The sequence below is a fragment of the Giraffa tippelskirchi genome, chromosome 6, assembly GCF_054371585.1.
Source record: "Giraffa tippelskirchi isolate mGirTip1 chromosome 6, T2T-mGirTip1v1.2.pri, whole genome shotgun sequence".
NCBI lineage: Eukaryota > Metazoa > Chordata > Mammalia > Artiodactyla > Giraffidae > Giraffa > Giraffa tippelskirchi.
The window spans coordinates 122,216,834-122,242,574 of NC_137280.1; the positions used below are offsets into that span (position 1 = coordinate 122,216,834).

The window sequence follows — 25,741 nt, forward strand, 5'->3', positions numbered from 1 at the left end:
GTGACCAATATCCTCCAGCACTGCTATCTCAGGCGGTTGTCTAGCCCCTCTGCACCTCACATCTTTATCTGTAAAACGAAGACAATAATAGTAACTCAGAAGACCACGATAAGGATTAAATGTATGGATAAAAGCAAAGTACTTAGAAAAGTGCTGGCACATAGCAAATACTCAGTAAATGTTAGCTGTGACTATTATTTCATGCGTGTTGAAATTTTATAAGTCAACATATTTAATAAACAGCTGTGTATATTTGATAAAATATATTTGCATTTCTAATGATTCAAACATAACAAAATATCTATACAATCTCTAGTTCTTGTAACAAACTTAAAAAAAAAATCAATGTTTATTTATAGCCAAATCTCTGCTTCCTCCTCTAGTGCCTGACACCATCTCACTCACCTCACAGTGATCACCGGGCAGTAGTCCACATGACCGTGAATACCCACTGAGGGGACTGGCCTCTTTGGGCCTCACTGAAGAGCTTCATGGATCTGGCACTGTGCCAGACAATAGACACCAAAGGAACCCAGACTCTGTCCAGTACATCTTGAAGAAAAAATACTTTTTAACTGAAAGCAGGCAGGAGTGGGTCTGTCCTTTTCATGTCTGAGACAGGGTAGAGAGGCTGGGTGACAGAATGAAATACTGAGAAAGGTTCTCACAGTTCAGCTTTTATTAAAATTAGAGGAACATAAATTACAGGAAACTAGAACATGAGTCCTGTTAAAAGAATACATGTGAGGAACTGTTTTCCTCAGCTAGCACTGTAACCGATGGAGCAGGTAACAAGTATTCTTTCACAAGCTCTGTGGTTCCTACCATCCAAGCAGAGAACACCCGATCAAGGACCTGACTCATGCAGTGTAGTGTACAGGGCATCAGGGATCAAGTCTGCCTGCCAATGGACAGCCACACAGACACAGCACCCACACAGACATACAGATTCAGTGCCTTGAATTTGCTTTCAAAGAAAGTATTTTACACATTATGTACGAATTAAACAAGAAGTCCAACAAAGTTTCTTATTGCCACTGAAAGGGGGGTAAAATAATTTGAAACCTCATAACCAAAGGTGAGAACGTAGCACTGGGGCACTTTGTTGCTCCAAATGCTCCGGTCCCATGCATTACTGCCTTGGCCAATGCTGAATCTGTAAGTCACGAGCCCCAGGACAAGGGCTGCACAGGGGCTCTGAGGTTGTGATTATCCACTATGGAAGAGGTCTCTGACACTCCCAAATGTCGGAGGTGCTGCAAGCTCTCCTGCTTGGTCAATTGATACACAGCACGGCTAAACATGAGGGGCTTAGGACTCTAAATAGTGCAAAAACTTAAAAAAAAAAATACATTCTAACCTCCTCGCTTCTCTAGGCAAACAAAAACTCCAGTTAGTTGGATTATGAGTTTGCTCAGCTTCCCAACTTGATCCATCAAGATACGAATGGGGAGCACAGAGGCAAGTCAAATGGCACCTGTCACAAAAATATTTTTTAAATGAGACAAATTGGCAGATAAATACACAAAATAGAGCCTGGAGTGTAGACACAGCTCAAGAGACAAGTAAGTTGTTAGTGTAGTATGAACATCTGCAAAGCACATGCTGATCACATTCTTAGCAGGGACCATGACTACTCTTTTCAAGTTCCCTGACAAGATAATTTCTCAAGAGACATACATCATCCAGCAGCAAAGGGATTAGGCCTGAAGCTCTGAAGAACAAGGAGATAGGAAAGAATGAAGACTAGTCAGCTGGACCTAGAACCTCCTTGGAGTATATGCTGAAGGGCAGGCCTTTCCCTGGGCTTCTCCATGCCAGACTCCAGGCCAGACCATGAGAGATGCCAGGAGATGGGCCAACCAGACTCACCCTGCCTCACTCCTGCTGAAAGCCTGTCTCCAGAAAAAGCAGACAGTCATCATAGATGGGTAAGTGCTGCGTCAGGCTTAATGTTAAACCCTAAACAACTGAAGAAACATCAGTGATTTGTGTGTTTTTTTTTTAGCAATCTCCCTTGCATGTGGTGTAAGAAAGAAGCCTCCAAGTCAGCCTAGAGCTACTGAAAAATCAGTTTGGGTAAGGTAAGAAACAAAGGGAAAATACCTACAGGCATGAATGATGTTCGAGTGAATGACACAATAGAACATAACATTTCATTATCATGGATAATAAAAAGCAATTCAAATATTGTGAAAAATTATTTTATAAAAATATCTACATTAAAATTTTAGCCTGAAAGCTATAGCTTCAGTTTTATAAAAAGGCAATCTTTGAAAGGATCTGGCTCAGGAAGATACAAACATTACACAACAGATATCAAAGTAAGACAGCTCAGAAAGCATCTTAGGGGATATTGCAACTGGTTTGTCACAAAAAGAATTAAGTATTCTTATTGCATAGCAGAAAATGAGGTCACTTTCATTTGCATAATACTGCAACTTTTTAGATGGAGAGATGCCATTGGGTACTTAAGAGAAATAACTTTGGAATTCAGAGTCTGACTTCTCTGTTGTCCAAATCAGTATCCAAGCAGAGTCTAAGCTGCTTCTAACCTTGGGCTGCAATTTCATTTCATCACTGTGATCAGACTTCAGATACACCACTGGCAAAGCGGCATTCACAAGCAGTTGTGGCCATCAGAATAGAGGGTACGGGGGGCTCATCTACCACATGACCAGCACAGACTTGAAAATAAGTCTGTTGTGCCCACTGTAGGGAGAAAATCATATGCTGGTAAAGGGAGAGCTAGTTTTGGATGGCATCTGTGGGCAGATACAGCACATTGGCTTTTTGGTGATGACGTACCAGTGTTCTAGTCCCCATGAGAAAGGATGCATGGAGGTGAGATGAACACAGCCTCAGAACACTGCCAACAGGGGCAGTGCTTCCTGGGCAGGGAGACGTAAGAAGGGGCCAACAGCAAAAATCCAAAAGCAGAAAACATGCTGGCTAGCTCTAATGGAGGGGACCCTCTCTGGGAAGATGACACATGAACAGTAGCCTCCCCTACACAAGCATGATAAGAATGAAAGTTCAGCTTGTAGGTGTTGGGGGGCACTTCATGTTTCATCTGAAATCAAGAGCTGTGTGATGGCACGCATCAGACACCAACCCCCAACCTTATCACCAACACACACACACACACACACACATACACACATGGCCTGAAACAAAGTCCCAAACCTTCCTCAGAGAGGGAGGAGAACAACGTTTGGACACAAAGCACATTCCTTCAGCTTCCGATCCAGAGTCAGGCAGAGCTCTGAAACCACAGCCACCTCCGTGCCAGGTAAGGGCGGAACGCCCAGCTAACGGCATGTGTTGAGCTCTTCGGATCTTTGGAACTGTTCTTCCAGGTCCATCAAAGCTGGATATTTCAGCCTCTTCCCAAGGCTGCTAGAGACCCTGGGTGCCTTGGTGTTCTCCAAACATCTCACTGATATAATATCTGCTCAATATTGGAAGGAGATGTTTCCCCCTCAAGAAAGTTGAGTGGTTCGTGCACAATAAATATACAGTAAATACACAGAGTGGCCAACTCGCTGGGGAGAGTCCTGGGTTTCTAACTTGGGGTGAAGTGGGGAGAATGCCAACCTCCTGCAAAATCTGCTTGGAACAGGGGCCCAGTTGTATCAGAAGTCCAACGTCAGGGTTTATAAAACTCCTTGGCTCCCTAAGGGTGGACCCTGACAACAGGGAGGATAAATCCCAGCCCCCAAGTTGTGAGGCTGCTCCAGACACAAGATCTCCCCTCCTTATGCTGGAAATTTCAATATAAGCAACTTGCTAGTTCAGGAACAGTACAGCTTTAAGGTACTTTTTTTTTTTTTTAATGCAAGTGAGTCTGTGCGCCCTCAAATACCCCTCTCCAGATGCCTTAAGATCTGTCATTAATCATTTTTACCTGTGAATTAGCAAAACTTTCATCAAGCTCCTCTCTCAAAATGCAAGTATTCCTGAGAGACATCGCACATCCAGGGCCTACCACCATGTCCTCCCTCACGGAAGCAAGGAGTGGGATTTCTGAGGGTTGGAGAGAGGGTATAGGCCTCGAATGGGGGAGAGTACAAGGAAAGGAGGACAAGGGTGTCAGACAGACTAGGACCTTCATCACAGACTTCTGAGGGCCAGGGCCAGCCGGTACACCCCTTTAAAGTCATCCGTGTCCATGTGAATCACACATGACTCCATCCAGTGCAAGGAAAAACCTATCTTTGGGTTTGGAGGTAGGGTGACCTTTTACTTCACCACCAAACCAGAACACTTATGAGAGTAAAATGGGATGCTCTGAATAATTAAACCTGGATAATAAGTATAAACAGAGGCTGTCCTATCCTGGGAAAACCCAGAAGTTGGGTCTTCTCTGAGACCACTATGGGCAAGGACTAAAGCCCTACCACTTGGTTTTGTTGCTTTTGTTTCCCATGTATTTTTTTCTCCAGTGTGTTATTCAGTGCTTCACTGAAGAGCTAGTTTTCTCAGCTGAAGAGACACAAAATCTCCCAAACTTGGGATCTATTAAATCAAAGACCAGGGGCCCGGAGACCAGGCAGTTCTGACGAGAACTTCTGGGAGAAGAGGTGAAAGAAGAGCACCCTGCTGACGGGCTGGAGAACCCACGGTCCTAGTTCTAGCACACAGAGGACATGGGGCAGCTTCAGGGGAGCCCCACTCTTCTGCAGACAGTGCCAGTGGTCTAGGCCAGTACATGGGCCTGGTCATTTCTGGACATTCCCCATGTGTCCAAATGCACTTCCAGTAGACAGCAGCTTTAGTAGTCTCAAGGTCCCCATGGGCCAATCCAGAAGAGAGGCTTCTGTGACTTGTTTTTTAGCATAGCAGAAGGATCAGTAGTACAGAAATGGAGTAGACCGTCATCATCCCCCAACTTAGTGAAGCAAAATGTTCTCCACACGCATGTACACACACACACCCCTATACACACACACACACACACACACACACACACACAAGTTCCAGCTTCTCTAATACCCCTATAGAAACAGACAGACACACACACATACACACACACACACACACACACACAATGCTCAAAGGTGCAGCCACAACTATCAGGAACCCACTGCTCAGGGCAGGGGACAAAACACCTCATGGGAGCCAGGGGTCAATCACTGTCTTCCCACCCAGACAATACTGCCAAGTTGGAGGAGGGCAGTTCTCGCTCCACTGCAGACTCTGGCAGCAAGTGGCATCCAACGAGTGTGGTCCTGCTGTGCTGAGTCACAGGCAGCACCCCTCCCTTCCTCCACCTCCTGGCAGTGGGAGTTGGGGTCACAAGGGCTTGTGAATCACAGCAACACCTAAGATGAAAAGGGGGAGAAAATTACCATATTATTAATAGTTTCTGCAAACTTATTCAGAGTCTCAAGGAGTTCATGGACAACATCCCAAGCCACAGACAATGGAAATGGGCATGATTTATACCCAAACACTAAAGGGCCTGTGGACTCAGGGTGTCAGCAGCCGGCCGCTTCCTGGTATAACAGCTAAGTCCCCACAAGATGTTTAAACATAAAGCACAGTCCCTCAACGCCACAGATGAGAGGTCTTACCTCATGTCATCACACCAACTCATCTCATACTGTAATGGCTCCTCTTTCCAGCACTCAGCACCCTCACTGGAAACCTCACAGCTCTAAGTTTGCATCACTTTAAGACAAGTGATAAGTAATTCATGTCCCCTTTTAGCAGACAAGGAAATGAGGACAAGGGTGAAGAGGACAAGGAAATGAGGACAAGGGAAAGAACAATGGACTGACTTCATGGCAGCATGAACAAGTAAATTCCATCCTAGCTCTGCCACCACTCAAGCTGCACTGTGGCTTCAGATAAGTCCATGTACCTCTTCAGGCTCTGTTCCCACGTATTTAAGGTCATCTAACTGAATGCGAAAGTGAAAGCCGCTCAGTTGTGTCTGACTCTTGGACTATAGAGCCCATGGAATTCTCCAGGCCAGAATACTGGAGTGGGTAGCCTTTCCCTTCTCCAGGGGATTTTCCCAAGCCAGGGATCGAGCCCAGGTCTCCCGCATTGCAGGCGGATTCTTTACCTGCTGAGCCACAAGGGAAGCCCATCTAACTGAAAGATCCCTCCAATGCTAAATTCTACGCTTAGATAAACATTCCAAACATGTCTGTATGTGTTACTGTTTTAGCCAAGTTGAACCATACTCAACAGCTAACTTAGGAGCCTAAAATCTTACATGTAATGGGCTTCAGCTGTGCAGCAGACATTCGCAGGCTGACTCATCCAACACCCCTTCTACTTGCTGTCCTCTGCTACTGAGAGTAGCAAGTTTCGAGCTCAGGTTCCCAGACTTCCTTGCAGCTGGAGGTGCTGCAATCCTGGCCCATGCAATTGTAAATACAAGTCTGCCAGTGCTGCAGCTTTGGCTTTCTCCCTTGACCTGCCCGCAAGAAGCTCACGTAAGGTGCAAGAGGCAGCAGGAGCTATTTGTAAAGCTGGCAGAACAGAAAAGACAGGAGGAACCTGATTCTTCAATAACAGTCTGAACCTCCAGACTAGCCAGGGACTCCTTTCTGCCTGGGACAAATACATACATACACATAAGATACTTCCTTATTTAAGCAAGTATCTGACAGGTTTTCTGGTACCTGCAGCTGAACCAAATTCTAACTTACAAGTAAGCTGTAACTAGGAGCCTTACTTTAACATATTCCCACGACTAACTATTAAATCTGGTTGAAAATGAAATTGAAAGAACATTGCTGAAAGAAAGCCCAGGACACCCAAACGGTGAGATTTTGTTGAGACACACATTGCATGTCAATATCTGGATAAAGGTTCAGATGGAAAAGATCAGAGGTGGCAGAATCTGAGTCCTCAGACCCAGATGTGCTGTCTGCCCTTCAGAACATCCTGCCCGCACCTGAGGCTCTTCCTTCTCAAGGTAGCATTTCTTTAAAAAGCAGGCTCCTGTATTGCTTTTTATATAAGCTTTCTGATTATAAAATAAAATATTCCCATTATGGAAATTTTAGATAACACAGAAGAACACCAAGAAAAAACAATTAATCCCTACATACAAAGAGAATCATCATTCTCTTTTTTGGAATATATCCTGACTTCTAATGATAGTCATAATCAGCTACTGAGTGGTTTCTACCTGCCAGACAGGCATTGTGCTAGGCACTTTCCACATATTCTCATGTTTCATTCTCACAACAGCCCCAAGAGGCTTGATATGATTTTATTTTCATTTCACAAATGAGAAAACAGGGGTTCAATCAGACTGACTGGCTTGCCCAGAGGCCCAGGGCTAGTGGCAAAGCTGGGACTTGAATTCAGATGTGACTCCAATATCCATTTCTGTAAGCAGGAGCTACTCCAACCCCGGTGACCCAGGACTGCTCGACCAAGCTCACATGGTACATACATTTTGCATCATCCTTTTTTTAACCTAACAGCCTGTCACAAACATATTCTCATATTAAAAACAAGCCCGCTGTATAAATACTCCACAGCTTATTTAGCTATGTCCCTCACGTCCGACAATAAGTAGTTCTCAGTTTTTTGCTATGATAAATAATGCTCCAATAAATAACTCTGTCCATAAATCTTTGCATGTCAGGCCATTTCCTTAGATTCTAAGATAACAGATTCACTCAGTCAATGGGTTTGAACATAAACTACACATCTGCTCATCTCCCTCCCACCTACTTCTGGAGTAATCAAACAGTAAAGAAATGGACATGAAATACTCAGCACATACCCAAAACTCTAACCATTCACACCTGCACTTTCCCCTCTCATTAAGGCTCACATATAGGAAAATGCCCTGCACTTTTCACTTCAGCTTCAGAGAGAAAATGATAGCGCTGGTTTTAATAAGTAACAGTGAGAACAGAATCACTCGAGGACCAAAATGCCCTAAAATCTTTTCTATTTAGTTGATAAAAATCCTCAATGAGGAAAAAAAAAAAGGTAAAATAAGTTCATTAATTGAAGCCTTGGGCAGACAGAACGCAATACATAGCCCTTTGAGCCTGCACAACATAGTCTTCCTTTGCACTAAAAGCCAAACAAAATGGAATAATGACCTTTCTAATGAAAAATAGAATAAGAATACCATTGGAGTCATAGTGAATGATAATGGTCACAAAATACTTAGGAGAATGACTGGCATATTGTTATGTGCTCAATAAATAAATGTTAGCTCTAACTCTTCCAGTTTCTGGAGAATGAGATACAAGGGGCTGAGCTACATAGATATATTTGCTTGTCTCCCTAGAGACCCTTGACCTCAGCCCCACCAACTCTGATCCTGTGCCCTACACCTCACCAAAATTGTCACACACACCCCCTACCAGGAATAAGCCTCCATAGGCACTTTTCTGACAGTCCAGTGGTTGAGACTCCATGCTTCCTGTGCAGGGGGCATGGGTTCAATCCTTGGTCAGGGAACTGATTTCACACACCAAAAAAAAAAAAAAACAAACCCCTCTACAGCAGCTTCATTCCTCTCTCCTCCCTCCAGCCTCTTGCTTTACCCCCCAACCCTGAGTTATGGTAGCACAAAAGGCATGGGCTTAGGACTGGGTTTGAATTCTGACTCTGACACTTTTTTTAGTCACATGATCCTGGACAGATTATTTAAACATTCCAAACCTCAGTCTCATCATCTATAAAATGTAAGGATACAGTCTCATTCAGCCAGAGGGTTGTTGAAAAGAGTATCTTGTAGGTAAAGATTTATAAACAAAGTTATTTACTGGAGCTTATTTATCATAGCAAAAGAAGATTCTGAGAACTACTTAATGTCTCACATGAAGGGAAACAGCTAAGCTGTGGAATAGTTACCATATCTAACACACTGCTTTGTGGTGCAGGGAGTGAGTACCCGGCAAAAAACAGCTATCTGTGTGGCTGTGACCCAGCCTTCAAGTTTAATTAGGCTTCGTCTCCTCCAGGAAGTATTCCCTAACTCTGCCACTTCCCGCATGTCATGTCCTAAAGCCTGTGTAGCACATTTCCTTTAGAACTTACATGTACAATATCTTGTATTTCCTGGTATTGGAGGCTGGTCAGGAAGGGCAGTGAAATTCTAAAACCTCTTATGACAACTCAGATCAGTTGGAAGGGATTCCCTGGAACACTGTTAAGAAGAGTTCGGAGGCTACCTTCAACTTCACTGGGGAAATGAGTGCTAATTATGGGTATCTGTTGCGGGCACAGCATGAAGGAGTGCTGACATGTCACAATCATCTGCCATCCCTGGAGGAGGCATTCGGTCCCAAGTTAAGCAAACTGACCTGGGCCCCACCTGCCCCACCCCATCCCAGGCCCCAGTGTGGGGGTGCGGGTGGGGAGGAGCACACTGACCTGCATAGCTCCGCCCTGTGCTCATGTTGGTTGGCAGCAGCGTCCACTTGTCAGTGACAGGATTGTAGTACTCCACCGAAGCCAGGTTACAGGATCCATCATCCCCTCCAACCACATACAGGAGCCCATTCACTGCACAGACCCCTGGGAATCAAATAGAGGCCAGAGGAGGCATGAGAGCAGGAGCACAAGAGAATGGGTGAGAGACAAGTCTCGACTCCCCTGGGGGTGCTCTTCCTTCGCTTTGTGGTAGCACAATATATATTTGGCTCCTCAGGTTTAAGTCTGCTCAATGAATGAATACCCAACAGTCATTGGGCTCCGAGGAGCCCCCTTCCTAACAAGGTCATGTCTCTGACCAGGCAGCTTTCACGACGATACAGGCCCACAGATGTTCCCTGCTCTTGACCTTATAAATAGGCACAGAGCACCACAGGTACAGGCCCCGTTCTACTGCACAGGGCACACAAGCCTCCCACGCTCAGTCTGAGCTAAGAAAGAAGACAACTCAGGGGATCTCACCCACACTACTTCTACTCTGCTTGGTTCCCTGATAAGCCCTGTTTCATCAACACTGTGGGGCACTAATGGTTGTGCTTGTGATCCCTTCACACAACTGGTGTCTAAATCCACATACAGTTTTCAGGGACAAGGCTTTCCACCCACCCTGATCTCTGAGGCAGCTGGTTTGGGGGCAAGGTCTCATGTAACAGGGACTCAAGCATAGCAAAATGTAAGTACTGCTCATCAAGACTTTAAAAGGCCACAGTCCAACATTCTGTGTCTTTTTTCAAAAAAGATTCAGGGATTATGTGCTCAGATGCTCAACTGTGTCCAACTCTTTACGACCCCATGGACTTCAGCCCAGCAGGCTCCTCTGTCCATGGGGATTCTCCAGGCAAGAATACTGGAGTGGGTTTCCATGCCCTCCTCCAGGGGATCTTCCCAACCCAGGGACTGAACCCAGGTCTCCTGCATTGCAGGTGGATTCTTTACCGTCTGAGCCACCAAGGAAGCTCAAGAATACTGGGGTGGGTAGCCTATCGCTTCTACAGGGGATCTTCCGGATCCAGGAATCGAATTGGGGTCTCCTGCATTGTAGGTGGATTCTTTACCTGATCTACCAGGGAAGCCCAGTTCAGGGGTGGGTGATGATCAGAAAGTAGCAATTACCAGTGTTGGTGAACATACTCTCAAATACTGCTGAGTATAAAAGGCACCACTTTCCTGGGTGATGTCAAAAACACATATACTCCCTCTGAACCCAAGATTTCACTTCTGACCTTTTATTCTAAGAAACAATTTTAAATGTGTGCATTAATTAGCTATAAAGGCTATTTATAATAACCAAAGCATTACTTACAGAAAAGATGGAAATGACCTAAACGTCCAATAGCAGCCTGGCTCTTTAAATTATGTTACAGACATTTAAAATAATATTATGTAAATAGGCTTAGTGTTATAAGATATTCATAAAAGATTATAAAGTGGATCTAAAAAGGCAGGATTTAATAAAGCAGTATTACAGCAAGATCCATTTTTGTTATAAAAAATAGAAATATCTATATGCGAATGTGTGCATACACATGCATTTACATCTAAACCTAATTCTTGCATTAGCTGCCTTGAAGGATCTGTAATTCCTCATTCACATGGCTCAAGGCCAAATGCCAGGTTATAGCACAGCAGGCTTAGACAATGAGCAAATTAATAAACTCCCCTCTATTTACACTTTCAACAAGTCAGCTGCAAATGGGTTTAGCGAGCAGGTAATTTGAGTATAAAGGAAATAAGTATGCCTGAAAGTCACCTGCTTGTATTTCCAGCCAGGGAAGTTGGGCTAAGCCAACACTTGGATAGAGTGAGAAGGCATAAAGCAAGATATACCAACATAAGACCCGACCCATAGGGCAAAGGTCTAAAAGGAAATGGTTTAATAGAGGTTTCAGTCTCCAGGAACAAAACTCTAAACACTCTAAGGAAAATCATTCCTACAGGAAGGAAAAGGGGAGGGGAAGGAAAGGGAAGGAGAGACAGGAAATACAAACAAGAGAATAAGGAAAAGTGGTCCTTTTGGATAATGGATCACAAATCCTTTCATGGATACCTCTGAAAGGAAGGAAATCAGTTTCTGGGGGGAAGTGAGAGGTTCTAATAGCCAGACATCGGCAAAGAAAAGATAGAACCAAGTGTCACTGTGTGGCCCTGTCCACACAGCCCCAGGCTTAGCTATCCAACAAAGCCATTGGGCCTGAGCATACAGCTCCTCTGGGTCTGAGTCCATCCATGTGCAGTGAAAGTCATCATGCTTCACCGGGAGGGAAGGAACCTTCTGCCTCTAAGAGGGGGCCCTCTGGCTAGCTTTGGGGGTTCCATGCTCTCCCTGCCCAGCAAATGGACACTCCCTGCTCAGGATACAAGCTGAGCCCCAGGCCATGGGAGCTCTCCATGCTGCCTCTTTTAGGGCCAGTGTTTGCAAGGAGAAAACACCCGCAACCTCCCCACAAGGAAAAGAGGAAGGAGCCATCATCTTACCTGCATTGCGTCGGCACATGTTCATGTCTGCCACCTGCTTCCAGGTGTTTGTTCCAGGATCGTAAACCTCGACACTCTTCCTCACCAAAGGCCCATCGTGCCCACCTGTGGCGTACAGCTGCCCACTGAGGACCCCAACCCCTGAAAGGCAGAGCACAGAGTCCCAGCCTCAGATTGGCTGCTGTGACCAGAAACCAGGAGGCCCGGCACCTGTCCTGGACAGCCATCACTGGCAGGGTGACACGGGGAGTGCTATTTTATGTTGAGTCCTCGTCTGTAAAACAAATATAATGACACCTGCCTGCCTCATAAAATTGCCAACCAGAAAACCTCCAAATAGAAGGCAAATATGACCTCATTTCTATTTAAAGACACGTAAAAATATACACAATACGTGTGTGTATATGTAGTAAAGAGACTACATACTGTGTAGTAATGGAAACTACACAGCAGGTGTGCTGAGATCATGACTGCTGAGACCTCCCTGCTTATCTGGAATCAGAAGCTGTCCTTTCTGCCCCTGGGCTCTCCTCCTAAGTGGCAGAGGGGCCCTGAATCACTCTCGGTGATGATAAGCCTCAGCTGAGGGCCAGGACTGCATCATTTATAGGTTTCAGCATAACCTTTTGACATTCTCTAATACAAATCAAGAGGATGTCATCCTCTAATACAAGAGGATGATACGGTTGGATGGCATCACCAAAGCAATGGACGTGAACTTGGGCAAACTCCAGGAGATGGTGAGGAACAGAGAGGCCTGGCGTGCTGCAGTCCATGGGGTCACAAAGAGTCAGACAAGACTGAACAACAATAATACAAGTCAAGGAAATAAAATCCAGAAAGCAGATGGGTGGCACAGTGCCCTAGAAAGGGCAGCTGACGTGGTGGCCAGGATACCTTGGTTCTGGACCTGTGTCTCTCACCTGCCCAGCAGGTGGTGCTGCCCTTTCAAGGCCTCGGTTCTCCCATGTGTATAGTGAGGGAGCCAGACTAGATGGGTAGATCCAGTGGACCACAGACGACTCCACTCCATGGACAGGCTGCAGCTCAATTAGCTGGGGAATTTTTGAAAACATAGATTTCCACAGCCTCACTCCCAGAGACATTGGCCGGGAATCAGAAAAAAGTATCTCAGGTGATTGGGACGTGCAGCCAGGTTTCAGACCCAAGGTCTCAATTTCCAGAATATAAACTGCATGTGGACGAGAACCACACTTGCCTTATCATGTCAGTTGTCCTGTGCCTGATGGCACATAGTAGGTTCTCAACAAATACTGCTTGAATGACAAGACACATAAAATCCCACCAGTAATTATGCGGGTGTGCAAATGGTTTCTCGCAGTTGCCCTAAACTAACAGCAGATGGTGGTGTTGCATCAACAGTGGCTATCTGATGGACTCATGTTAATAAATATAATTCAGTGTGTTCCCAAGCTGCCTCACCTTCCCCTCCTCCATGTGCAGAGGAACAAGCACACACTGGAACCTAGAGATGGCCTCTTTTCAGCAAAGCCATCTGCTGTCACTGCCCACCCCTGCTGAGGAGGCACCGAGGGACACGGTGCCCTTCTGCGGCCTCCTCTGCTAGAGTTCACACAGAGGTGAACACAGTGTGAGCCACCAGGGCCCCCATGCCAGGGTCTGTGGGTCTTTAGCCACCAAAGGACACCTACCAGGACAAGTACATGGGTGCCCAACTCCAGAGGGGAGGCTTCCCTGAATCTTAGGGAGGTGAAGCACTAAAGAAATGCTGCCCCGGGAGCCAGAGGCCAGGGCACTGAGGAAAGAATCCACCTCAGGGAAAGAGACCGTCCCCTGAATTGAGGTCACTGTGCCTCCCTCGTCACCATCTAGGGCCTCTGGCCCAGGTGAGAGGCAGGGGCAGCCTGAGGGACATCCACTCAGCAGTGACCCCTGGGCAGCCTGATGCAGAGCAGTAAGGTCTCCAAAGGCAGCTCTGTGCACAGGAGGAGGCTGAATTTCCTGAGGTGGCTCTGTGCTCGGCTTTGCTCAGGGCCGCCCCTCCAAACTTTCTGCTCCAGGTGCTCCCAGAAACAGCCACACACCTCAGTGTGCTGCTCTGCTCCTGAGGAGCTGCCCCTGCTGCCTGGGCTGTGACCACTTGCTCTCACACTTCAGTCACACAGAGGATTTCCAGTAAGTACAAAGAAGACTCTAGCGATACTATCAATTGAAATTGCTAGAAGAGCCCTGTGAAGGAAGGAGAACCAGGAGACTTGTGAATTGAACTGGACCCTCGGGAACACCTACTGCAACCCACTCATTTCACATCTGAGGAAGCGGACGGCAAGACCACACAGCATGCTCGAGTGGACCCAGAACCAAGGTCCAGACCTCGTGCCCTCCACGCATGTGCTGCGTGTTCAGGAAGGGCCAACCTGTCAGGATCGGCAGAGACGAGCTCCCTAAAAATAGCCTTCCAAACACAAATGCTTCTTAAATGGAATCATACTTTTTTTTTTTTTCTAACTAGTGAGTGTACAGTGGTTCTCAAAAACTATTAAAACAGCCTAATTTTCAAGGAACATTGTGGGGAAAAGCTCTTAGTTGTGGCTTCCCTTCCCAGAAGTCAGATGGCCTACCCGCCAGCCGGGGTGGTCATCGGTCACCACTGCCACAGGAAGCTGGGACAGAGAGCTGGTGCCCAGCCCCCAGCACCTCCGTCTGCCCTTCCAGACCCTCTCCCCTGCGCCGCCTGGTGATGGGGCAGACAAAGCAGGGAAGAAGGGGCTGCTGCTCCACTTCCTGGAAAATCCTAAAGCTCCTGGTCTTCCCCCAGGAGGCCAAAGTGGGCCACACATGGGGATTTATTCTCCTCCCACGTCAGGAAGGGGGCTGACGTGAAGAAAAGTTGGGGAAGAGACACCAGTTCATCTCCAAATACGAACCTGACTTTTGACCCCCTAAGACAGAGATAGGCAAGCTTTAGCTTTTCCAGGGAAGACTGGGACTTCATAAGAATGAGGCTCAGATAATCTGAGGTCAGAAAAAGCTAACTTTGAAGGGAGACAGACCTGAGTAGGAATCCTGGCTCTGCCAGTGACTAATGAAAATGACGAATGACAGGACCCTGGGCTAATTAACCCCTGGTTGACTCACTTTCTAAACCTGCTGAGTGGAGTTACGTTGTATGAGCTACATTGTGAACCCCTGCAGGGCTGTGATGAGGATTAAATATAAATGAGGCACAGAGAGTGCTTATTAGGACAGCACCTGGCACACAGCAAGCTTCACTTTCAAGAGATGTGGACCCCTCCAAACAAATGCAAGAGATGACAATGAAGGGAATATCAACCCATTGGTTCTCTACAAAGGGATCCCCCTGAGAAAGGTTAACTCACTGCAAAGGTGCGAGTGGGATTATATACACTGAAAGCAGACAGGAGGGAGGGAAAATAAGATAGAACGTTAAGCTCTTGGCCTCCAGACCCACCAGTGAGAACAAACACGGCCTGCCCCCTGAGCCCCGACTCCCTACCCCCACCCCATACCTGCGCCGCTGCGGCGAGTGCTCATGTCCGCCACGTACGTCCACTCATTGGTCGCTGGGTTGTACTGCTCCACGGTGCTCAGGCACTGGCGAGAGGCCCCATCATAGCCCCCGACAGCATACAGCTTCCCTGGAACAGACAAAGTGGCCAGGGGTAGGGGGTGCTTCGGACCCTGGCATGGAACTGGAGCGTGGCTGAAATTCTGCCTGTAACCCACTGGCGCACCCTCACCCCCATCAGGGTTCAAGGCTCCTTCCCCAGGAAGACCAACCGACTCACTCCCCAACCAGAGCAAGCATCCTTCATGACTCTGCCTTCTACTTCCTCTTAAGCCCTGGGCTCCTCCTCAGAGCAGTACTGAAGCTTTATCTCAAAAAGCACCCCAAACACCCAGTGCGAAGCTATGGCCTGGCATCACCAGGGCTCAACGTATTCTCACTGGTGAACTACATTAGATCTTCTCCAGAACAAGGCACCAGGGAGATGGAAAGTTTAAGGGCCCCCGCTGCAGCCAGGCTGGCAGACCTTCTGGCTAAAGGCTCACAAGAGCAGACAGAACAAATATGGAAAGATATTCTCCAACAGAAACCCAAACGTTGTCTTCACCATGCTTTGTACTCTATCCACAACCCAGGCAGGCAAAGCGTGTAAACGGAGTGCTCTGTGCGTACTCTGGGCTGGAGTAGCTGGAACTGCTCTGCAGATCCCCTTACAATTTCTGAGCCATGCACAAGAACCCTGAAGTACCATCATCTATTTTTTTTCTTTATCCTGGAATAGGCAAAGGTTTATTTAACCAAAAACAAAAAGTGTAATCCTGAAGAAAAATACTGATCTGCTGGATTACATTCAAGTTAAACTTAAAAAAATTGAAGGATAATTGCTTTACAATGTTGTGTTACTTTCCACTGACCATCACCTATTTTTAAAATAAAGTACCATAAGCTATTATCAAAGAACATCATTTTGGCCTAAGGATGGTGATGAGGTTGGACAAGGGGGCAGGAAACTGGCAGTTTGAGCTGTCTCAGAGAGATTCGAACATTTGGGTTTAACATGTACTCTTAGAATGCAGTAGGATTCTGTGTGTGTGTGTGTGTGTGTGTGTGTTGGGTGTGGGGGTCCTACTTTATCTGAGGTCTCAGTTCTATGGGGGACCTTGGAGATATAATAAGGATCTACACTATAATAAGTATATAGTAAGGATGTATACTAGCTACAGGCTAAATAAATACCACCAGATGCAAATCTACTTAAAAGGTTACCTAATGAAAAGACTTTTCGGTCAATATGTACTTTCTTAATGGAGAGACACCAAGAATACAACCAGTATGTGAAAAAGCTACAATTATTTTAAGTCAGAAAGAGATTCTCAGGCTGAGAATCATGTTCTACCATCAAGACTTTACCACACCAAATGTAAAATTTCTTCTTCTATCATTGAGCCTGGTTTTTTTTCTGCCTCAGAGCCCTCTCAACCAGACCTTTTGCTCTCTAGCCAGAGAGCAGAGCCCTGACTCAGGCAGGCTTCCCCAGGACCCAGGCTACTCTCAGGGTGTGTGCCCGCTCAGAGGTAAGCTCCTGCCTGGACAGCTATCCGTCACGAGGGAGGAGACAGGCCAGGGGTGTGGAGGAGGAGGAGACAGGCCAGGGGTGTGGAGGAGATGAGACGCTCCTGAGGGCAACCCCAGTCTCTAAAACACACCATCGCTGCTCTGTTGGGAGCTTCTGCCTCCTCTCTCAGCCTCACTGTCCCTTTTCCCACATAGAGATTCTTCAGGGCAGCCGGTAGCTGATGATCCTGGTTTTCCTGCTTTTGTCCCCAGTTGTCGGTCAGGCTGTGACACCGTGGTAAGGAGATGAGGAGAGGGAGGTGGGTTCTGTGCAGATAGTGTGGGGGACTGTATCTTCAGGGCCTTGGGGAAAGCAGCATCTACTGAAGATCCTCCCTGAACATGCCCACCGAAGCTGCCCGTTGGACTCTGCGGCCCCACGGTGATCTGCAGCTGAAAGACCTTCGAATTCAGGATGGACAAGATAAATAAACCCCCAGTCTGTCCTCTGTGTCGACAGGGTGTGCTACTACACAGCACTCCTGCCATGCAGAACATGCTTACAGAAGCCTCTGTCAAGGGGATCAAGAGGAGTATTTCTGATGAGCACCATGAAGGCATCTCCTCTAACTCCCATCAACCATCTCAACCCTGTGTCAGCTGAAAAAATACCCACTCAAGGTTTCTCCTTTCAGGGATATGCTATTTTTAACCCCTACTCTATTGTTTGATATTCCTGACTAAAGGGCAAGGGGGGAAATGGGAAGGTGGCTAGACAAAGCACCTACACTTGGCAGACAAATCAATTTCTGTTTCACCAGAAGGATGAGATTGAGAGAAACAATTTATCTTGGTAGGAGGACAAAATCCTTGCACTCACTAAGGTGACTCATTCGGTGTGTTAGAACAATATACTTTTAAATTAAAATTTAAACTATGTAATACTGGTACAGACCAAGAAATGTAGCAAGAGAAAATTACATTTCTATTAATGTCTAACTCCCTGCCCGACACTCCCCCCGAAGCACGTGTGTGAGCTGTGTGTACACGTGAGAGAGAGAAAATGCCTGTGTACCTGTGTGAATGCACAGATTTTCAGCTAAACTCCCACTTCAGGACAGGCTAATAAATCAGTGTTGCCCTGTGAAGTGTAACAGTTTAGTCCAAATAATACTCTATGCTTCAATATGTTGAAATCATACATATTTCTAAAACTCCTCTCAATTATTCATAACATTTGCTAATGGTCTGAGTTAGAATTTGGAGACCTGGGTTCAAGGAGTGGCTGTGCTGTTTACCAGGGTGGGACAGGCACACTGATTACTCTTCTGGGACTCAGTTTCCCCTTCTGGAGAATGGAGAAAATCTAAGTCCTGCCCTTCTCCTTCAAGAGAGTTTTAGGAACAAAATGAGAAACTGGATATGAAGGCACTTAGAGGTCCAGTGCACTGTCTAACCAGGCCCCAGACCTCTCCACTCCTCCTACCTCACCACACATATCCTTCCTGACCGAGCAGGACCCAGCACCAACCTACCCTTCAGTGACTAATCAGAACTGGGGAAAGGCAGCCACCTCACTCAGGGCTCTGCTAACAATGCTCAACATAAAATAGGAGGACAAAATCGATTAAACAACTGACTCTCACCCCCACACACACACTATACTCCTGGGTTATACCTTGACTCTGGACTCCCCAACTTGTAAAATAGACAAGTGGCCAAAACGAGAGCCTAGCATTTTCCCTCTAGGCTCCTCCTAGTACCCCCAGTCCAGCTCACCCACTTTCTAGCCTTGGGCCAGTAGCTACACCTCTCTGAGTCTCAACTCCTCTCATCCACTAATCAGGATACTCATACCCAACTCGGCAGTAAGGGGAGGAATAGAGCCAGAACACCGGAAGAAGGCCCGAGGGCCAGGGCAGGAACAGAAGCCGTCCGTTGTCGCTCCTTACCCTCCACGACGCCCACGCCCACGCTGCTACGGCGCGTGTTCATCGGGGCCACGAAGAACCACTCGTTGGTCTTGTAGCTGTAGGCTTCTACCGACGCCAGGCCTGGGAGACAAGCGACTCGTGAGGTTTCTATGGCGCCAGGCCTCACCCTGCTGGGCTGAGAGTGAGGATGGGGGAAAACCCGGGGGAGTATGACTCAGCACTACCTCTGCCTCACCATGCATCCCGTGGCATCTCCATAAACACACTTGCAGTGTGTCTGCCTGAGGGGACCACTAAGACCTGACCTAGACAGTGGGCTGTGAGAGGGTATGAAGTGAATCATAAAACCACAGAATGGACTAAATACCTGAGATTGCCTCACTGAACACCTATTTCAACCCTCTTTCCCCTTGTCTTCCTCAATTTTAGAGGCTAGAAAGATGAAAACTTGTCTTCCCAGACTCCCTTAGAGTTGGGGGTGACCAAGTCAATGCAATCTAAGCAGGATTTCTGAAATAGCCTTTGCTTTTCTGATAAGAGACCCCCTTCCCAGCCCTGGCCCCTTCCCCCCCGACCCCCACTACTTCTTGCTACCTGGAATACAAATGTATCGGCAAGAGCTATAATAGCCACCTTGTGACCATGAGGACAAGTCTAAGAGACTCTGTAAGATCTTGGCCCAAGATCCTTGAACAACTAAACCAAGTCAGCAACTGCCAACCTCTGACTTTGTTTCACGAGTAAAACAAAAGCTCTCATTTGTTTAAGCTATGGTTTAGTCAGGTTTTCTACTAAAAGTTAAAAGCAATGCCTAAAAGAAACAATGCCCCACTATCCTTTGTTCTTTTTATTCCCAGTCCCCCCTCACTAGAAGCAGCCTCTGGAGGGGCTATATAACTTGGAATTACATGAAAGAGGCAAAAAGAAGGTTGAAAAAGGTTACCAACTAGTGAAGACAGAAATGAAATTTCAGAGGGATAAAGCATATTGTTTTTCATGTCACTGGGGACAAAAAGAGTTAAGTGTTTACAGAGACATCCACCTGGAGATATAAGAAGAGATAAGATAATTTCTCCAAGTCCATGTTCACTAGTATTAATAGTTTCTGATTCTGACTCTGGAGCGAGATGAACACCAGGAGCAAGGAGACGCTTCTGCAGTGTCACAGCCTTGTACAGCTTTGGTGCGGCAGCAAAAAGGGCAATGGACAAGGGCTGTGTGACTCAAGCCAAGTCTCTTCCCACAGCTGAACCTCAGCTCTCCCATCTGTTCAGCAGAGGGTTCAGATCACAGTCCTGAGACACCCTACAGTTGAGCTTGCTCTGTTCTATCTGTGGAATAAATGAGTTTCCAGACACTAGAAAGGAAAAAAGGGCCTCTTCTGAGGGTGGGGTACTTCCTGGAGCCTAGAAATGACAGCACATGGACAGTACTGTGTGTGTAGGAAGGTGTGACTCTGACACACAAGCTGGGAGAGGAGGAAGGATGGCTATGTTCTTGGGATAGTAGCTACAGAGAGACCAAAGGTTGGCCCAACAGCTGGCCGAGCAAACCAGGGTTGTGGGTTCAGTTATTCAGTTGTGTCTGACTCTTTGTGACCCCTTGGACTGTAGCCTGCCAGGCTTCTCTGTCCATGGAATTCTGCAGGCAAGAATACTGGAGTAGGTTGCCATTTCCTACACCAGGGGATTTTTCCCAACTCAGGGACCAAACCTGCTTCTCTTATGTCTCCTGCATTGGCAGGAGGATTCTTTACTGCTGTGCCACCTGGGAAGCTTCAAACCAGAGTAATATGGAGTGCATGTCTCAGGCTGGATGGTGACTGAGTTCGGGACCTACCAGTACTGCCATCAAAGCCCCCCACGGCATAGAGCAGGTCATTGAGCACAGCTGCACCCAGCGTGCTCCGGCGCTCCTGCATGCTGGCGATGGACGTCCACTGGTCCTTCACCCCATCATACACGTCCACTGTCCGCACACGCAGTGAGCCATTGAACCCGCCCACAGCATACACATGGCCAGCCATGAACACCACACCTGAGGCACAGGAAACCAAGGCATCAAGGTCATCTCAAATGGCTGATGACTCACATTTTGATAAGTAACAATGTGGGAATGAGGCAGGCATATAAATACTGATAGTTTAACAGAGAAGGTGATCTCCAACTTGTGATATTTGGAAGTCACTATGGGACTCACTGGATTTCTTCTCAGATTTGCACTGCTAATTTTGTTTGTGTCAAGCAAATATTTGCATTAGCCTGAAGTCCCTAAGCACCTAAGAACTGACCCCAGAAGGTACAGCTAGAAAGTGTGCAAGTGGGGAAGGGAAAGGAAGGGAATGTGGAAAGCACAATGTTTTCAGAAACAGGGAGCAGAATTTCAGCACCCTGCAGAGACCTGCAGTGCGGGAGTTGGGGCTAGGGGGGCAGCCAGCACACTAGGAGACCATGCAGCTCACCTGCTCTGCATCTCCTGGAGGGAAGCTCAGCGATCTGGTCCCAGCGATCCTCCTCGAAGTCATAGCACTCCACACTGCGGATGGCCTTGGGTGCCTGGCCACCAACCACGATCATGACCTCCAGAGAGACAAGTGGACATTAGCTGGCTGCCCCAACATCCAGACTCATGGGTCACCAATCCCTGTTACATACATGCTCACTGCTCAGGGTCCGTGGACGATCTGAAATGCCAGTTTACAGAGCTACATACATGAAGATGCTGCCCCTGATCATCAACAGGTATGAATATTCAAGAAAAATCTAGTGGACATCTTCCCACAGAAACACAATCATTAAGTCTATGCTTCCCAAGTGCCCCTACTCACAGTTGTATTGGGGGCATGTGCAGCAGCCACTTGGGGCATCTTCTACAATCCTTAAGGACTGGGGGCAAGGAGACTAAATTTTATATTGAAACAAAATATTCATATATATATCTCAACATCTGAATGTATTTTGGAATAGAGTATAGAATTTGTATGCATTTTTAAGATAAAATTAATTCAAAAATATTTTTGAATACATAGATTGTAGGGGGGTACTTATTCATTGGAGTATGGGAAGAAATTTGTAAAACACTGTTTTGTGGTGGTTACCACAGAAATGTATGTAACTGATGATGTTCTGAAAAATAATGCTACTAGTACTATTTCTACAAGTAAGGTAGTAGCTACCACTGCTAGTCATCATGTGAAGTATGTTGTCATTCCTCTGTCACCACAACTCAGTGAGGTAGGTATTACCATCCACATTGACGGTCAGGAAAGTAAAGCTCATAAAATACAGGGAAACTGCCCAAGGTCACACAGCTAAGAGCAGCAGAAGAGAGACTGAAAGCCAAGTGCATCTGACACAGAGGTGAAGGCAGCCCCTCCCCGCTACTCACTGCCCCACTCTAAAGATGAGGTCTATGCCAGGACAGCTGTGGTTTTCAAACTGCAGGTCACATTTCATTGGTGGGTCATGAAATCAATTTTAAAAAGTTTCAATCAGCATACTTTTAATAGAACAACACAGAAAATACCATAAGGATGTTATCTCATAAAATACTTGTTCTGGTTATACACACATGTATGTGTCTCCTTGAAAGCAATTTAGGCATATTTCTTAGTGTAGGATGTAGTATTTAAAAACAAACAAACAAAAAAGAAAGTCACTGTTTTGGCTGTAGCAACAGAACGTTATCACTCCATTGTGGTATCCCCGTCGCTATGACAATTGTCATGAGCTATTAATAAATAAAAATTAAAGCACCAAAGTTAATAAAATTTTACATATTTCAATAAACTTATACAAATTCATGGCTGCCCCACAATGACATTATTGTCACTCACTCATTCCAATATGCTTTCTTAAGTGGAGAGAAAGAGATGAAGTCACAGGCAGACAATCAATATAAGTCACAGGATCTTCTCATTACCTGAGGCTTGTCTTATTTACCCCAGTGGATCTCAAACTTCAGTGTGCATCAGAATCCCCTTGAGGGCTTGTTAAGACACAAACTGCTGGGCCTCACCCTCAGAGTTTCTGGTTTAGTAGGTCTGAAGTGGGCCTGAGAATACACATTTCTAAGTTGATGTTGATGCTGCAATTCTAAGAGTCATACTTTGATAACCACTGTTTTACTCCCACAAATATAGGGATTTCCTGATGATGTGCCATTAACCATTTTTGCCATTATACTTATCATAGTGTTCTTTACTCCTCCTCAAAGTGATTTTGGGGAGAAAAGTGATCATCAAAATCTGTGTCAGCACACAGGAGCACACCCCTCAGCTGAACATTATCCACCATAGAGGGAGATAGATATAGGGCTGACCACCATTGCTCAAGATCAATTATTTATGCCCCAGGATTCTAGAATCAGGCTTGCCTACTGCCCATGTGGGTGGTCAATGGTCATTAGAGTTAGTCTGCAGCTCCTCTGTGACCAAATATGAGTGACCAGTGTTCAAAAACTCAGAATTCAGTTCTGACTTCTGGACTATCCCAAAGGAACCCAGGGCACATAGTCCAGGCTTAGGGATGCTGTTGGCTCCAGAAATAAATGTTCAGCATTTGACTTTCCTCTGCTCAGACGGTCTGCTGCTCTGTGTCAGGAGCAGTCCTTTTCAGAGAGATGCAGAATTCTACATTATTTCCTATCTGCAATTCTTGGCTGAGATCCATGAACAGTTCAAGAGGGGACGTTAATGAACACAGCCTCCGGGAAAACTTCAGACAATGCCCAACTTCTTCCTCCAGGGCTGAATGACCTGAGTTCATAAACATACCTAGAATTTGTACTGCCTTTCTGGTTTTGAGTTGGTAAAGTTAAAATGAAGTCAAACCATTTCAAGGATTTTCTTTTATATCTGATTTTGGGGCCAAGTAGGAATAAAACTGGAGAAGGCCATGGCAACCCACTCCAGTACTCTTGCCTGGAGAATCCCATGGATGGAGGAGCCTGGCAGGCTGCAGTCCAGGGGGTCGCTGAGGGTCAGACACAACTGAGCGACTTTACTTTCACTTTTCACTTTCATGCATTGGAGAAGGAAATGGCAACCCACTCCAGAGTTCTTGCCTGGAGAATCCCAGGGATGGGGGAGCCTGGTGGGCTGCCATCTATGGGGTCGCACAGAGTCGGACATGACTGAAGTGACTTAGCAGCAGCAGCAGCAGGAGTAAAAGTAGTTTTTAGCTTTCTTTCTGCAATGACCTCAAGTACCCAAAATCCTCACACAAGTTGTTTCCTCTCCTTAAAATACTCTTCCCCAACCTGATCCCCCTCCTCCAACACCTGCTTATCTTTCAGGTCTCAATTTACACATCACTTCCTCCAAGAGAACCTCTTGACCTCCAAAGCTGAATCACAGGTCCTGCCCCCAAGATCACATATGCCCAGGGTTCTCCCACTAAAAGTGCCCAATTTTATGTTCTGTCTGGTAACTTTGTCTCCTCTTCTAGACAGTGAGCCCTGCCAGCACAACAAAAAAACATCTGCCTCAATTATCACTCCAGTACTCTTGCCTGGAAAATCCCGTGGACGGAGGGGCTTGGTAGGCTGGAGTCCATGGGATTGCAAAGAGTCGGACACGACTGAGCGACTTCACTTTCACTTTTCACTTTCATGCATTGGAGAGGGAAATGGCAACCCACTCCAGTGTTCTTGCCTGGAGAATCCCAGGGACGGAGAAGCCTGGTGGGCTGCCGTCTTTGGGGTCGCACAGAGTCAGACACAACTGAAGCGACTTAGCAGCAGCAGCAGCAATTACTAAGATAATCCTTGGGCCTTAGGGTATCAGGTAAAAGTAATGACTCAGATATTTATTCAGAATAAATAAATAGTAAAGACCTCATGCAAAGAGTTAAATGAAAAAACACACAGTTAAAAAAAAAAAAATTAGCCAGAATGTCTTTCTTGGATTAAGACATGTTGAACACCAGATTACAATTCTAGGGACAGAATTTGAGGAAAACAAACAAAAAGAAAAAGAGGGAGCTTTTCCTATCTTTTGATTCAACCACCAGAAGGCAGAAGCTATCAATTCTTTGCAGAAGCTATCAAAGCTTCTGCCATAAACAAAAAAAGGCAAAGTTTCAGGTGACTTAACCATGCCCCAGAAACTATCTTCCACCAAAGTAGGGCGGTATCAGTACATTCATATTGGAGAAAATCCAGCACTCGTCTCTGAGAATTTCCATAGTAACACAGAAACAGTATTAAAGAAATGCAAAAATTTGATGTACACAGACAAAAATGATACAGAAGAAGGTTTTCAAAATAAACCTGCCTTTGAGCTCATAAAACCACTGGTGAGAGCCTGTACAATGATCTGGGAAGAGCAATTATGAGGTTTCGCAAATCACTGGTTTCTGAAAATGTGGAGGCAGCTCAAGGCAGAGGGAGGAATAGGTGTGCTTTCTGCTTCTCTCGTAAGCATAAGAAACCCAATTTCTATGGCAGGTCTTGCAAAAAGCCATCATATATGGAGCACTATGCTCATCGCCTTGTAATTGTGCAGTGTGAAAAAGAACAAATTTCCTACCTTGACTACTAATGGATAGTTGTTTCCATAGATACCTGAACTTAGCAACCAATCAGATAAAAACGAGTATTCTCCAGAGTCTACATGTATTACATCTCTGAAACTAAATTTCCAGCTACTTAAAGAAACCACAGTTTGTCAGGGCAAGAAGAGACTTGATCCGTTCTTTCTTGCAAGCCCACATTTGACATTTCCAGAAAAACTCAGGCCCAAAGAGTTCAATAGGCATATTTCTTTCTTTCCCCAACATTCTAAGTCTCACTTTACTAAAGATGTGTAATGTCTTTAATACAAATTAGTGAATCAAATCAG

General features: G+C 46.0%; 1 protein-coding gene across 34 annotated transcripts in view; it reads right to left on the reverse strand.

Annotated features, from left to right (window-relative positions):
- Positions 1-664: 664 nt before the first annotated feature.
- Positions 665-25,741, reverse strand: part of KLHL3 (kelch like family member 3) — a 289,234-nt gene continuing 264,157 nt past the window's right edge. For 21 of the 34 annotated variants that reach the window (XM_081500695.1, XM_081500696.1, XM_081500709.1 and 18 more), the window contains 7 exons: positions 21,362-21,479; positions 20,740-20,937; positions 18,919-19,020; positions 15,414-15,542; positions 11,902-12,042; positions 9,367-9,510; positions 665-5,324 (listed from right to left, as the gene is read on the reverse strand). In XM_081500695.1, coding sequence (XP_081356821.1) covers positions 5,296-5,324; positions 9,367-9,510; positions 11,902-12,042; positions 15,414-15,542; positions 18,919-19,020; positions 20,740-20,937; positions 21,362-21,479 — 861 coding nt within the window. In that variant the 3' untranslated portion in view covers positions 665-5,295. Of the gene's footprint in view, positions 5,325-9,362; positions 9,511-11,901; positions 12,043-15,413; positions 15,543-18,918; positions 19,021-20,739; positions 20,938-21,361; positions 21,480-25,741 lie in introns of all 34 variants that reach the window. The other 13 variants (XM_081500692.1, XM_081500701.1, XM_081500693.1 and 10 more) reach the window with 2 other exon arrangements.